Genomic DNA, 15,560 nt, shown 5'->3' on the forward strand with positions numbered 1-15,560 from the left:
AAAAGGAACAAAAAAGATACAAAAACATGGCAGAAAAGCAACAGAAAAGACAGAAAAACATGGCAAAAGAGCCACAATTTTTTTTTACAAAAACATGATTAAAAAAGCAACAGAAAAGATATAAAAGCAACGAAAAAGCCACAAAAATATGGCAAAAAAGCAACAAAAAAGAAGCAAAAACATGACAAAAAAGATACAAAAACATGACAAAAAAGATACAAAAACAGGGCAAAAAGCAACAGAAAACTGACAAAAAGGCAACTAAAAAGTTTCAAAAAAGCAACAAAAAGCATACAAAATAGGACAAAAAAGTGATGACATAGCAACAACGTAAGGAAAAATCCTATCTCAGTTTTACAGGTCTTAGCTTTTAAGATTTGGGTAAAGCCGAACTGATGAAAATGTGCTTGGTTACAGAGGGGGTTAAAACAGATTTCATTCCTTTATTTTAATAATGAATAAGAGAAAACCCTTAGTTGTCCATTTAAATTCTCACATCCCATGATTTAGCCTCGATAGTTTGTCTTGGTTTAGAGCATATTTCATCCTTGCTTTTGATTAACTTTAATCTGGCTTTAATTTGAATTAGTCCAGACACTGATTAGATTTAGGCCTAGTTTAGTTGTTGAGTTTCGTGGTAACTTCATGTGAAAAGAAAATCAACATCAGCAACCGTGTGGTCAGATTTCTCAACAGTTTTGAATGATCTCAATTAAACAGTATTTGTTTAATTGTGGCTGTGAATGTATACGAGTTAGTCCACAGTTAGTCAGACCCAGGAGGAGTCTTTCTCTGTCTGCTTCTGCAAAAGAGACTGGATTAAACTGGATTCAAACTGGCTCTTAAAGGAACAGGCCACCGTTTTTCCATTCTGAGATACACCTGAGCTTAGACAAGTTGATATGTACCTGTCTGGTCCCATGGAAGAGCGCTGTAGCTTCCAACTTCACCCCCGTTTGGAGCCATAGGAATATAATGGGAGAGGCCAAATGCTAACAACATCTTTGGTGTTTTTGTGTGACTGATCGCACGCAGACAGGTACGCATCAACTCGTCTAAGCTCAGGTAAGAACATATCACAGTATGGAAGAACTGTGTGCCCTCGGTCACACAAAAAGACCAAAGATGTTGTTAGCATTTAGCCTCTCCCACTATTCCTATGGCTCCAAACGGGGTGAAGCTAGAAGCGGCCAAGCTCTTCCACGGGCACGAACAAAGACCAGACAGGAACGCATCAACTCGTCTAAGCTCAGGTAAGAACATATCTCAGTATGGAAAAACGGTGGCCTGTTCCTTTAAATCAACATTCCTATGAAATGTATGATATTACGCAACAATTTCTACCATATAAGTTCATCGAAAGAAGGTAAACTATGGGCTAAAACATACTCAGCTTTTTTTTGCACAAAAGTTCCCCATTTTGTCCGATTCTGTTTCCTCTGATGAAATGTTTGCAAATCGTCATGTTAAAAGTTACTATTTGGGCTTTAAATATGGCATTATAAAGCCTGTGTAAACACTGCATTAGGTTCGGTGTATTCGCGCATTAGTTATGCCGTCATTTCCCCCAATTTCTAAAACTGCATGACGGCAAAATAACCTGCAACGACACGAAAACCTTTGTCACACTTAGTACACGCTGTTCACCTTTGTTAAGCCTTGCACTTTAATGTAATCACTTGGACTTACTTTCTTGTCCCCTGCCTGTACCTACACAAGAGCAACAGCTGTATGTTACCTTATTTTACACAGAGATAAGTCCTCTCATCTAAGTAGTAAATATATCAGTCTTAGCGGAGTGGTTAGTTAGTTAGAACCGAACAGTCCAAACACAACCATCCGTGGCTTCTCCGGCTCCGACCGTTCATCTCAAACGTCTCAGGCACAGACTTGCCTCCGTAATACGTCTTAATTCGGGCCTTGTTGAAAATCTTCCTTTTAACTCCCAGGTTCGGTTGCATCACGGCAGCACTTCAAAAAAAAAAAAAAAAAAAACGGCGGATGTGCAAACAATGGATGAAGCAGAAACGAAAATGCAGGAAAAAAAAAAAAAAAATTGTGATGCAAGAGACGGCCACTAAAAGGGGGATTTATTTATTTATTAATCACGGTATGACGTTAAAAGCAAAGCGATCTCTTTTTTTTTTATGTGTCTTGTGAAATAGAGAGAAGTAGTAGCGGCGGTTAAGCTTGGAGCCAGAACAAAAAAAAAAAAGGAGATGCCTATTAATGGGTGAGTTTGCGGTTCAATCCCTAAGTCCTTCCACATGGCGCCGGGCGTTTGAGCAAGGCACCGGACCTCAGACAAGATTGAACCAGCGTGCTGCCTTATAAATTGCATATTTACTACTTCGCCCTGGAATCCTACATAGACCAGAGCGTTTTCCAAAACCTAAAGAAGCGGCCGATGCGTTTTGATTAAAGACCAGAAAACCATCATAATAACAATGGCTAAGATGTTCTCCAACCTGCAGCACATGTGGCTCGCTCTCAAAGCTTTTTTTTTTATTTATAAAAGCCTTTACATGTATTTCACAATGTTTTCCTGGAAAAGTAGCAACCATAATTCTCCGTACCCCTGGTTGAGAAACACCGGTGTAATTCAGTGTTTGCTAACAAAGACTTAGCAGGGGGTTGTGGGAACTAATTCAGCTTGGGGGAAAAAAAAGAAAAAAGTAGAAACTGCACATGATTTTGAAATAAAATGTTGTATTTTTAGAATAGAATGTGCATTTGAGTTTATTCTGAACACATTGTCTTTTCACTGACAAATACTGCTTTTAACCTCTTACACAAGCGCATTATCTCCTGTTCAGCTTTACCCAATCTTAAAGCTTACAGCCTACAGGCCAGAGTAATGCCTCATTTGAAAGCTAAGACCTACAAAACTTATCATGACTTTGTTGTGTTTTCGCCACGTTTTTGTCTCATTATTGGAGCATTTTTGGATGTGCTCGGTTCAGATTAAGTGATTGCTTTCTAAATAAACTGCAACAACTCTTGAGTCTTGAGGTAAGGGGGTCCACAGAGTACCACTGAAGCGTCTGAGGGTTGGGAACCACTGGTTGAATTAACCAAATACGAATTGAAAGTTAGTTCATAAAGACTAAAATTCTATTCAATAAAAGCAAAAAATGGCCACTGTATCAATTTCAGTGTCTTGATAACAACACCGTGCCGTTGGAAGTAGCTCGCAAACCAAAAGTGTTGAGCAGAACCAATATTATATACAGTTGTGCTCTAAAGTGTACATACCCAGGCAGAAATTTTGACGATTTTTTTTCAAAATTTTTCAAAGATCATGAAAGATGATACAAAAGGTTTTTCTTCCGCTCATAGTTAGTGCTTGTGTGAAGCCATTCATGGTGAAACAACTGAGTTCGCTCTTTTTAAATCACGATGAATAAAGAAAGCACCAAAATGACCCTGATCCAAATACTCAGTCTTTTGTGGTAGTTGTGGAGCAGGTTCTGTATATCAGTGGTTCCCAAAATGGGGGTCGGGACCCCTCGGTGGGTCGCGAGGCCTTGGGTGGGGGTCCCCAGATGATTTCAGGATAAAATGAAAAGGAAAATGCTCCTGTTTTTGGTAAATTTTTGAGTGTAAAACACATGTAATTTGTGGAAAAAAAACATTCAAATGCTTAAAACAAACATCTTAAACATGTTTCAGTCCCATAAAATGTAATAACTTTAAACAGGTGGGTCCTGAGTTGTTTTCGTGTCCATTTTTGGGGTCACAGTCAAAAAAGTTTGGGAACCCCTACTGTATATAACCTAATGGTAAAGCGGCCCATTCTTCTTGTCATTTTTGGTACTTTCTTTTTTCATTATGATTTAAAAAGAGCAAACTCAGCTTTTTCACCACAAATGTCTTCACACACTAATTATGAATGAAAAAATACTTTTTGTGTTATCTTTCATATTCTTACAGGGCATGTACACTTTTGAGCACAACTGTATTAGTGTATAAGCCAAAATATTGTTTATATTAACATAAAAACATAAAGGCTAAACACATGACTGAGGAGGGTGAAGCAGTTTACAATAAAAGTAAAGAAGCTACTGTATTATCTCTCAGCAAATAAATCCTATATCAGAGAGGCAGATCTGAGATGACCTGACTGAACATGATGAAACTTTTTCCACTACGGGGGAAAAAACAGAAGCACCACCTACACAAGTGTTTTGAGCTTTTGAAACAGAGATGGGCTGAATATGCAGGATTGCTCAAACATGACACAATAATGACACGGGAGCGTATAATTAAATGCAAGCGCGCGGGGGGGGCTTGGAGATCTTGTCAGTGCACTGCATCCTGCCTGACTTCTGTGCCTCCTCGTAGAACTCGTGTTATTAGACAGCGCTTAAAGACGCTGCAGAGGTGAGGACGAGGCCGTAACAGCTCCTTCAGCAGCAGCTTCGTGACCGTGACTGACAAGAGTTCATAAACAGTTCACCCGAGTGTCAGAGTTGAGGAGCGAGAGAGAGAGAGGAGTGAAAGAGGGAGAGCCAAACCCACAGGTCACGGCCGGGGTCACGGGGTCAACCATCAAACCAGTCACACAAAACAAACTTCCTTCTTTACTTTCCACTGAAAACATTACAAAATATGATCAGAAAAACAGAGAACAAAGGGGTGTACTTCATGTCCTCTTGCACAACTTTTACAACTGTCTATTGTAAAGGACTGTTGAAACAATAACACGTGTACATTAATTTGACTATTACACTGCTCGTGCTGCATGTTGGTGCTGGTTACCATTCACAAGTTGTATCTTACCATATAAAAAAAGGCTTTTACGAATCATGAGTCTCAGAGCTTTAAAAAATGAGATCCAAACAGAATTATAATGAAGGAAAAGCATTTTATATTGACTGTTGTTCTGGAATATCTTTATTAACCATTAACCATGACTTCCGGTGTAGCCTAGGGGTAGTTCGTACTTGTATTGCTCCTCCTGGCACATCCATGTTCGTCAGGACTAATAAAAAGATCTCTTAAAATATAGAAGGAGAAGGAGGAGGAGGAGGAGGAGGAGGAGGAGGAGGAGGAGAAGAAGAAGAAGAAGAAGAAGAAGAAGAAGAAGAAGAAGAAGAAGAAGAAGAAGAAGAAGAAGAAGAAGAAGAAGAAGAAGAAGAAGAAGAAGAAGAAGAAGAAGAAGAAGAAGAAGAAGAAGAAGAAGAAGAAGAAGAAGAAGAAGAAGAAGGAGCAGGAGAAGGAGAAGGAGAAGGAGGAGAAGGAGAAGGAGAAGGAGAAGGAGAAAAGAAAGAAAGGAATATGAGAAGGAGAAGAAGAAGAAGAAGAAGAGAAGAACAAGAACAAAAAGGAGGAGATGAAGAACAAGAACAAGGAGAAGAAAAAGAGGAAGAAGAAGAAGAAGAAGAAGAAGAAGAAAGAGGAGAAGAGGATGATGAAGAAGAAGAAGAAGAAGAAGAAGAAGAACAACAACAACAACAACAACAACAACAACAACAAGAAAGTTGAGAAGAACAAGAACAAAAAGGAGGAGATGAGGAACAAGAACAAGAACAAGAAAGTTGAGAAGAACAAGAACAAAAAGGAGGAGAAGAAGAACAAGAACAAGGAGAAGAAAAAGAGGAAGAAGAAGAACAACAACAACAAGAAAGTTGAGAAGAACAAGAACAAAAAGGAGGAGATGAAGAACAAGAACAAGGAGAAGAAAAAGAGGAAGAAGAAGAAGAGGAAGAAGAAGAAGAAGAAGAAAGAGGAGAAGAGGATGAAGAAGAAGAAGAACAACAACAAGAAAGTTGAGAAGAACAAGAACAAAAAGGAGGAGAAGAAGAAGAAGAACAAAGAGAAGAAAAAGAGGAAGAAGAAGAGGAAGAAGAAGCAGAAAGAGGAGAAGAGGATGAAGAAGAAGAAGAACAAGAAGAACAAGAAGAAGAAGAACAAGAACAAGAACAAGAAAGTTGAGAAGAACAAGAACAAAAAGGAGGAGAAGAAGAACAAGAACAAGGAGAAGAAAAAGAGGAAGAAGAAGAAGAAGAAGAGGAAAATGAAGAAGAAAGAGAAGAGGATGAAGAAGAAGAAGAAGAAGAAGAAGAAGAAGAAGAAGAGGATGAAGAGGATGAAGAAGAAGAGGATGAAGAGGATGAAGAAGAAGAAGAGAAGAACAAGAAAGATGAGAACAAGAACAAAAAGGAGGAAAAGAAGAAAAAGCAGAAAAAGCAGAAGAAGGAAAGAAAGAAAGAAAGAAAGAAAGAAAGAAAGAAAGAAAGAAAGAAAGAAAGAAAGAAAGAAAGAAAGAAAGAAAGAAAGAAAGAAAGAAAGAAAGAAAGAAAGAAAGAAAGAAAGAAAGAAAGAAAGAAAGAAAGAAAGCGAGCTTTGTTTATATAGCGCCTTTCAGAGACATGGTCACAACGCGCTTTACATAAATCACTTAAACTTTCCTGTCTGAACAATTCTCTGGCAAAGCAAGACTTTGAGGGGAAAAGGTTGAGAATCCCTGTCATTCACTTGAGGAAAACTTTGAGTTATTTTCCATCACTGTCTTTGGCAACTGGTGATCTCCGGTCAAACCAGCCAAACTACCAATTACTTCCATGGCCAGTACTTGTCCACTTGTCATTGAAATACTCTGTAGGATTTCCACATCTCTTTTCCTTAATCTATCGCTCCCAGTTATCTCAGAATACGATTAGTTCTGAAAATCCACAAGTAAAGGACTGTTTTTCATCAGCGAGCAGACAGTTCTTTAAAAAAAAAAACCCTCTCCGTCCCTGATTGAAGAAATCCTTCAGCTGCCGCTCTGTCAGGCTGTTGTCCATTACGCTGCTCGTCATGTGTGTTTCTTATTTGCTTAATGTGGCTCGTGTGTCTCGGGGTCGGTGGTGAGCAAATGACAAGGTGAAGCTAAAGCCCCGGTTCGTGACTCCGCATGAGGAAAACCGATGGGGAATAATGCAGGGGATCGAGAGGTGTCGGGTCTCTAATTAAGTCCAGGACCCCCCAAATGACACCATGGGGCTGATTATAAACCGTGCAAGTGCCACGACCGGGGCAAAAGCTGTGGGGGGTACGCACCGACGGCTAAATATAGACCCGGCCACGCATTTGAAGTTTTAATTAGCCACAAGAAATACACTTCTGCTCATACGGGGATTCAAGTGGATGTTTGGGTTGAGGATAGTGCAATTATTTCAAGTTCTTAATTAAACCTAAGCTTATTTTAGGACCTCATTGTGTCACGATCAATCTGTGCTTTTACAAAGGCCTTTTTGTAATGTCACAAAAATATGAAACAAGAACTAATGGGTTAAACAATTCACCTTAAAATATTTCATTTCCTCATGATCCAAAATGTGCATGCAGCTTCTCGACTGACCGTGTAATGCCTCATTTGAAGCTAAGACCTACAAAACTAATCTAACCGGATGTTGTTGCTGTGTTGTCACTTTTTTCCCGTTATTGCTTTTTTTTGTGGCTTTGTTATTGCATTTTAGTAACTTTTTTGCTGGGCTTTTCATCACTTTTGTGCTCCGTTTTTGCCACATTTTTGCTGCTCTTTTGATGCTTATTCCTCGCTCCTTTGTTGGCTTTTCGTGGGTTTTTTCCATTGTGCTTTCGTCACTCTTTTGCTGCGCTTTTATTGCTTTATTTGTCGCTATTTTGACACTTTTTTCCTAAGGAGCTTTTAGATTTGGGTAGTGCCAAACGTGGATTGTTGATTATTTTTGAACAAAAAACATTAAAGGAACAGGCCACCGTTTTGCCATAATGAGATATGTTCTTACCTGAGCTTAGACGAGTTTGGAGCCATAGGAATATAATGGGAGAGGCCAAATGCTAACAACATCTTTGGTATTTTTGTGTGACTGAGGGCACACAGTTCTTCCATACTGTGATATGTTCTTACCTGAGCTTAGACGAGTTTGGAGCCATAGGAATATAATGGGAGAGGCCAAATGCTAACAACATCTTTGGTATTTTTGTGTGACTGAGGGCACACAGTTCTTCCATACTGTGATATGTTCTTGCCTGAGCTTAGACGAGTTGATGCGTACCTGTCTGGTCTTTGTGCGTGCCCTCAGTCACGCCAAACCACCAAAGATGATGTTAAAATTTGGCCTCTCCCAATGTATTCCTATGGCTCCAAATGGGGGTGAAGTTGGAAGCTACCACGTTCTTCCACAGGCACGCATTAAGACCAGACAGGTACGTATCAACTCGTCTAAGCTAAGAACATATCACAGTATGGAAGAACGGTGGCCTGTTCCTTTAATCTCTGGGCCGCTGTGAATTTGGTTAGCCTTTTTAAATGTGAATGTCCAGTCTGTTCAAACAAGGACCGAAAAAGATTTGCTTATTTTGTGAATTACCTGCAGTTTTATTCACAGTTGCAAAATGAGTCCTAAACCGTGCCTTTCAAATGCCAAACTTTAAATTTCCTCTCATCTCATAACCATAACGGCGTCATTTCATGTTCAAACAGTCTCTAAACGACCGAGCCTGGCTTTGCATTGCACAAGGCTTTGCTCTGCTCCCAGTCTGAGAACGTCTATTAAAAAGCGTCTCCACATAATTGATCCCAATACTGAGGCAGCCCCGCGTTGTCCTAATGCGCGCCGGAGCCGGAGCCGTGGCCCCCGCTGCGCCCCCCGTCTTCTCCACAGAAACCTCTCCATGCACCAGCGACAGCCGCGGGCGCTTGTCATGTTAATGCGGCTCTCGGGATCCCCATTTACACCTGAATGAGACGTTAGTCAAAATCATGTTTACATCACGCGCTTGAAAGGCTTGAAAAACGCAATAAGACGAGCCGTGGCGCCTGTTTAGACAAGCCTGCCGTGAGAGAACAATAAAAGGTTCAGGGTTTGAAGCGAGACCGAAAGACGCGCCTGGAGCAGAGAGAGAGGCAGGTGGAAGAGCCCGCGCGGTGCGCACCAACACAGACCTGTACGCGGAAAAAGTCCCGGTGAATGGTACAAAGTGCGTCTTGGGTGACAGGCGCCACAGCAATTCACGTGATCTGAACACATCTTTATTGAGGCAATAGTCTAAATATGATATGTTAATTGCACCGCATTATATGGGCTCTGGATTGTTATAACAACTTTGGCAACGTTAACTGCACTATAAGTCTCCCGCGTCAGAGCCATGTTTTGCATCGTAATTACATAACAATAGTCGTGTTTATTATTGCTGTACAGTCGCGCTTGAATTGGAGGTGTCGCTGCGGTTTTCCCTTGGGGCACTTTTCTCATTCGGCCTGTTCTGTTGGCTGAATTACGTAAGTATCTATGGTTGCTATATTGTGCTCAAGTGTTTGTGATCGCAACCCTCCGCTCCTCTCGGGGGCGGGGAGCCGTGTTAACGTCACTGTAAAAAGGAGGGGCCTTGCTTTAAAGTCTCCTCTGCAGCGCACAGTGTGCCACAGAGCGCAACTGAGCACAAGCCGTCCGCTGCAACCTCTTATAAAGTGCTAAATTTACCGGACTCGACGCTGTTTCCTGAGCTCTCTCAATTGGCCAGGAGCGAGCGGAGGTCTTAGTTATAAAGTTTGAGAGGACGTCCTATAGCTTAAACTTGTTCATGTCTTCAGGCGGAGAGGACGCACGGACATAGTCGCACTAATTCTAGCGCGGCTCATCAGAGAAAGACAATAGTTTGTTTTTCGCATTAATTCACAGAAACGATGGCTTTATCCGGGGTGATGCTACCGTCATTTGCTACTTTCTCAAACCAAAGAGAAAAACCCTGGGAAAACGTAAGTTTGACTTTTGTCAATGCTTTTTCAAAAAGTTGCCTTAACTTTTGGAGTTCGACTCCGCTTCACCTGTTGCCGGGACGATCCTGAAGGACAGGTTTCTGTGCATGGCAGGAAAAGACTTTAATATTCAGTGTAGAGTGTAGAGAGTCATGTCTTCTCAGTTTTTAACTTTTTGCTGCAATTCTAACGGACTTTGTGTTTCTTTTCCAGAGGTGGAAGTCGGAGATGGACAAGCCTGCCGCCAGCTGCGCAATGTTCGAGCTGTCACACTGTGACAGCAAGAAGGACGACGAGGATCTCAGTAACTACTTAGATCTGGATTTTATTTTGGCGAACACCGCAGGATCAGACAGCACAGCGGAGTTTGTTGGCACCGCTGTGGACCAGAGCATGTTCCACGGGAGTACCCCTGTCCCGTCCTACAGCCCCACATCCGTGCAGTCTGCAGTGGAGGAGCGCTCCCCACCTCCTCCGTATGGCAGCCTCATGACAGAGCTTCTGCGCTCCGAGCCCCTCACAGGCAGCTACGGCATTCAGGGCAGGTTTTACATCAACACTGCGCCCTTCCCGCGCCCGGACATCAAAGTGGAGCCCCCTATGGACAGTTACGGCCCCGTGATGGGAATGGTGCCTCAGAGCTGCAGCAAAATCAAACAAGAAGGGAATGTTTCGTGCATGATGACATTCGAGCAGCCACGCGTGGCCATCTCTCCACGCGCTGCGAGCAGCATGACCCCTCCCCTCAGCCCCGATGACCAGGGCACCTCGGACTGCCAGCCCGCTCTGTGCCAGACCATGAGCTTCCAGCACAAGTTCCACGCCACGCCGCAGTTCCCCCCGCAGATGCAAATGCAGTATCACGCTCCTCACGCGCCCTACGCCATGTACGATGAGGGTATGGGTCTGCAGCCAGGCGCGCAGAGGGTGATGCTCACACCGCCCTCTTCTCCTCTCGAGCTGCTGCACGACACCAAGCCCAAGAGAGGCCGCCGCACGTGGCCCAGGAAGCGCACTGCCACGCACACCTGCACGTTCGCTGGATGTGGCAAGACTTATACAAAAAGTTCTCATCTGAAGGCTCATCTCCGCACTCACACTGGTAAGAATAGTCACATAATGTACTGAACATAATGAACTTTAGGCCTGCCAGGCACTGTGTTTCTCCCTGACCTGTGTTTGACCCGTGCGCATCGATCTAAATGTCTCTCTCTCTCCCTCTCTCTCAGGTGAGAAGCCCTATCACTGCAGCTGGGAGGGATGTGGATGGAAATTCGCTCGTTCTGATGAATTGACGCGTCATTTCCGCAAACACACCGGCCACAGGCCTTTCCAGTGCCATTTGTGCGAAAGGGCTTTCTCCAGGTCTGACCATCTCGCCCTGCACATGAAACGGCACATGTGAACTGGACTCTTGACAGGGCTCATATTTGTGTGACTCATCTGATGTATTTTTATTTAAATTGTTCTTGAAGCGACCAAAGCCTTTTATATATTGAATTAAACTATTTGTGTTTATTTTCTAAAAATGTAGCTGGTACTACTTTGGTATAGAGCTTTAGAGAAGCTGAGGGGCTGGCCCTGTAGATACTACTCTCTTTGGACACAACTGGACCTGTGTTTGACACAGAAGTGCCTTTCTGCCTGTGCTACTGTACTTCACAGAACCCCACTATTCAGCAGATTAGTGTCGACTGGACCAAAGTGCACATAGAGTTTGTGCGGAAGACAATGTTTTATTTAACTGCCTCACTCTTAATGTTAAGCCAATCTTTTACTCGGGTGAAATGTCTCTTCCACGTGAACCAGCCCCTCTCTACACTATCAGGGCTTGACGTCCTGTGCATTATTTTGTACTTAAATTTATATAAATATGTACATGGATTTTATACTGTAAAACTGTATTTATTGTAAATATTAAACCAATGAAATTGACCTCCTGCTCCTGTCTTTACTGCATGAACACACCCACAGTGCTCTGACTCAGAGAGGACCTGCTCTGTGTCACTTCAGTTACACTAAACGGGTCAAACATGCCGCGGGTCTATCCCCAATTTGATTGTAAAACACGGCCGCTTGATTTTCTCTGTGATGCCTTGCAGCTGCAGCACGGGGCTTGTGGGCTTAGCCTATAAATACAAACAGTCTATTTCCATAATTACAGAGTGAACAGCAGTCGTCTGGACAGAGGGGCACAGCACTCCCTCATCAGCCGCCCGAGACTCCCTTAGACTCCCTTTCTGATGGCTCCAAATTATAGTCGCACATCAAAGGGCCTTAATACTACAATTACACAGAGTGGCAGCGCTGCAGTTTCAAAAGCAGCTCTGTCTGTGCAGCACTGTCTGTGTGGTGTCATTCAGCATTTGTTTCAGCTGCACCAAACCACCAGGGACGAGGCATATCAGAACCAGATGGCATCGAGAGCATATATTAAAATATCACTCACATAATGCATATTGGAACGGCAGGAGCTGGAATACAAATACACGCACGCCTGGATGCGTTTAGGCGAATGATTTATCCGTGCACTTAAATACATAGGTATCCTTTTGAGGCACATTGTCGGAGCTTAAGAAAACATACAGAAAGTTTCACAAAGACTTTATCCAATAATGCTGGTTCATATAAATGGTACTTGTGATCATAGTGGTAATAGTAGTTGTATCAAGTCGTATTGGAGCATTTTGACATACTGTATCAATTCTATAGGACAAAATACTTGTTAGAGTCGCAGCTCATCATCCTGGGGAACAATGGGCTGCTGTAAGTTCAGAACCACCAGCTTAAAGCATTGTTAGTGGAAGAAGATGATGCACTCAGCCACAGCCTTACTATTTTGCATAATCATTAGTCGTGCCTGTAGAAATCCTCAAAGTCAGTGGTTCTTAAACTTTTCCACCTAAAAAAAGGAACCATTCCAGATAATAACTTGGGATGAAACCAAGACTAAACCATCACTGAAGCAGTTCTGAGCAAAGAAAACCTGCCAGGAGACAAATACACTATTACAGAAGAGCTTGAGTACCACCTGGAGTTTCAGTGGTCACTGCAAGTATTTTTGTTGAATGCTTTCCAACTTCTACCTCAGTGATACAGTTTAAAAAATAAATTAAAAAAAAGCTACAGTACTCGTATCTAGAGTCCTTTATGCCACTTCTGCCCCGAAGCGTTCCTCAACACAACTTTTTTCAAACCAAATAATAAAAGGGGAAGTGCACTGTAGGTCAAAAATATCTTCGGTACTTGATGCAAATAGTTGGTTTTTCATTTCACTTTTTTCCCAATCGAATTGCAGAACTCGCGGACACATGAAATCAACCTTACTTTACAATGTACAGCTTTAAATAGCCGTTCTCACTGGGAATTAAAGGGCTGAATCAGATCCTCCCAACACTGTGAGTAATTAGCAAAGCATTGAGGAGCTATTGTAACGCCATCTATTTTTACACCAGGACAAAAATGACAAATTACACCTTTCGTTCCTCGTGATTCATTAGGTGAGTCAATGCATTTTTTTTTTTTACAGTCATTTAAAAATGTTTTATTCAATTATACTTCATAATCACATACATACTGTGCGAGATATGTTACAAACGCTGATAAATAAGGCCAGTATCGCCCTCAAAACAGCGCAGATATTATGTGTCAGTTACGCCTTTAAGCTTAAGAATCTGATTGTCCAGAATTAAAGTCATTTGAATATCCACTCTAAATTTGTCATATGCCGTTATTAAAATACAATATAAAAATAAAGACTAATCCCGTGTTTGACAGACGCAAAAAGAAAAAAGTGAAATACCTACAAGTCTTGACATCTATGTATAGCACCTAAATAAACAAGTTTGGTTCACACACGCCTATTTTTACGTTTTTTTGGAGTGCAAGCCCAACGGGTGTCACGACGCAAATCGCTCAAGACGACTCATCTAACAGGAATGTTGATAAAGGCGACTAATCCAAGCTTAATGCAGCAAATGAAAATTTCTAAGGGATTCCCAACACCCTTTTGTTCACAATGATTGAAGTAAACAAAACAAAAATGACATAGATACAAGCCAGGTGTAACATCAGACGCCCATGCCTTTAATAATGCGAGTTATCTGTAATTGTTAGGTTGGCCTTCGCATCTATAGTTCCTCGCCTCGATCACGAGCTTTAGACGCTCTGACCAGACAAATCTTTGGCATTCATTCATATTTGTATAGATTCTGTTCAAGAAGTCAACCTTATAGCTCGTATTATCTTCACAAAGAGGTAAATACGCCTGAGACTTGCAGCTCGACCTTTTGAAATACCGGGTGCCACAATTTTTAGAACAAAAAGCTTCCTATTCTGTTGTTGCACTAATAAATATATATATAATCCATTTCCAACCGTTCACATTAACCTCTTAACCCCTGCCTTAAAGGAATAGGCCACCATTTTTACATACTGAGATATATTCTTACCTGAGCTTAGACGAGTTGATGCGTACTTGTCTGGTCATTGTGCGTGCGCTCAGTCACGCAAATGTCGGTAGCATTTTTCCTCTCCCAGCAAAGGTATAGCTCCAAACGATCCAAGTATAGTTAAACAAAATCAAACATGTCGATTTTCTAAGAGGATAAAAAGGGGCACTATATTGTAAGGCGTAATAATATTAAGAGCACTTTGGCTTGACTGCGTGGAGTGCTTCTAAGGTATCATTACGCCTCACAAAATAGTGCCCCTTTTTCCGCTTCTTAAATCGGCACGTTTAATTTTGTGTAACTATACTTGGATCGTGTAACTTTTCACGTAACTGTATTTGAATACAGAAAACATGGAAGAGTTTGGTAGCGTCTAACTTCACCCCTATATCTATACTGCTAAATGCTAACAACATTTGTGTAACTGAGCACACGCATAGAGACCAGACAGGTACACATCAACTCGTCTAAGCTCAGGTAAGAACATATCTCAGTATGGGAAAACGGTGGCCTGTTCCTTTAACCGAGCGCATTTTCTCCAGTTCAGTTTTACCCAAATCTTAATGTAAGAGTAATGCCTCATTTGAAAGCTAAGACCTACAAAACTGATTGTAACTTGTTTGTATTTTTGTTTAGTTTTCGTATTTTTATAGGTCATGCTTTGGTCCCTTTTTTGCTGATATTTTGTTTTAGTTGCTTTTTCATCACTCTGTTTTTGTTACATTTTGGACGTGTTTTTGTTGTGTTTTCATCACTTTTCGATCTCATTGTTGTCTTTTCTTTTTTTTTGCTTTTTCGTCACTGCATAGTTGTGTTTTTGTTGCTTTTTTATTGTGTTTTTGTAGCTTTTCCGGCTCTTTTTTTGCTTTTAGTTTTTGAGTAAAACCAAACTGGAGAAAATGTGCTCAGTTCACGTGGGGGTGAGAGGCTGATAAACAATGGCTAACCGAGTCGTCTTTTACAATTCATCCCTCGTCAAACAAACTCTTGCATTTGTCGGTTTTTCCGCTTCAAACCGATCATCTTTGAGGAAGCCAGGCCGTGATGAAGACACACTCATCCTCAGTGGTCTCGATGTTACACCTGGTAAGTGTCCTTTCCCTCTGCAAAACATAATACTAAAGTTGCTAAAATAAAACTGGCCCACACCTAACTCAGCTTTGTACAGTTGACCTTCTACACAAATGGGAGTTATTAAAAAAAGTCGCTATAAAACATACAGCATGTAGTGCATTTTACAAGTCCTTCATAGACCACAGAGTCCATGCTTGTGTTAAAATAAAAAATAGTTAAAAGGTTTTTAACGGCTATATTTCGACATACAGTACTGTGCCAAAGTTTAAACGAGACGTAATGGGGGAAATGCTAATCTGTAGTGC

General features: G+C 41.6%; 1 protein-coding gene across 1 annotated transcript; it reads left to right on the forward strand.

The window, feature by feature from the left end:
* Positions 1–9,401: 9,401 nt before the first annotated feature.
* Positions 9,402–11,663, forward strand: LOC306973191 (Krueppel-like factor 2). The gene is made up of 3 exons (XM_079570048.1): positions 9,402–9,730; positions 9,944–10,832; positions 10,960–11,663. Exons 1-3 carry the CDS (start codon positions 9,659–9,661, stop codon positions 11,133–11,135), a joined length of 1,137 nt encoding a protein of 378 aa, XP_079426174.1. The 5' UTR covers positions 9,402–9,658; the 3' UTR covers positions 11,136–11,663.
* Positions 11,664–15,560: the final 3,897 nt, after the last annotated feature.

The sequence above is a fragment of the Gobius niger genome, assembly GCF_951799975.1.
Source record: "Gobius niger genome assembly, chromosome: 13".
Lineage (NCBI taxonomy): Eukaryota > Metazoa > Chordata > Actinopteri > Gobiiformes > Gobiidae > Gobius > Gobius niger.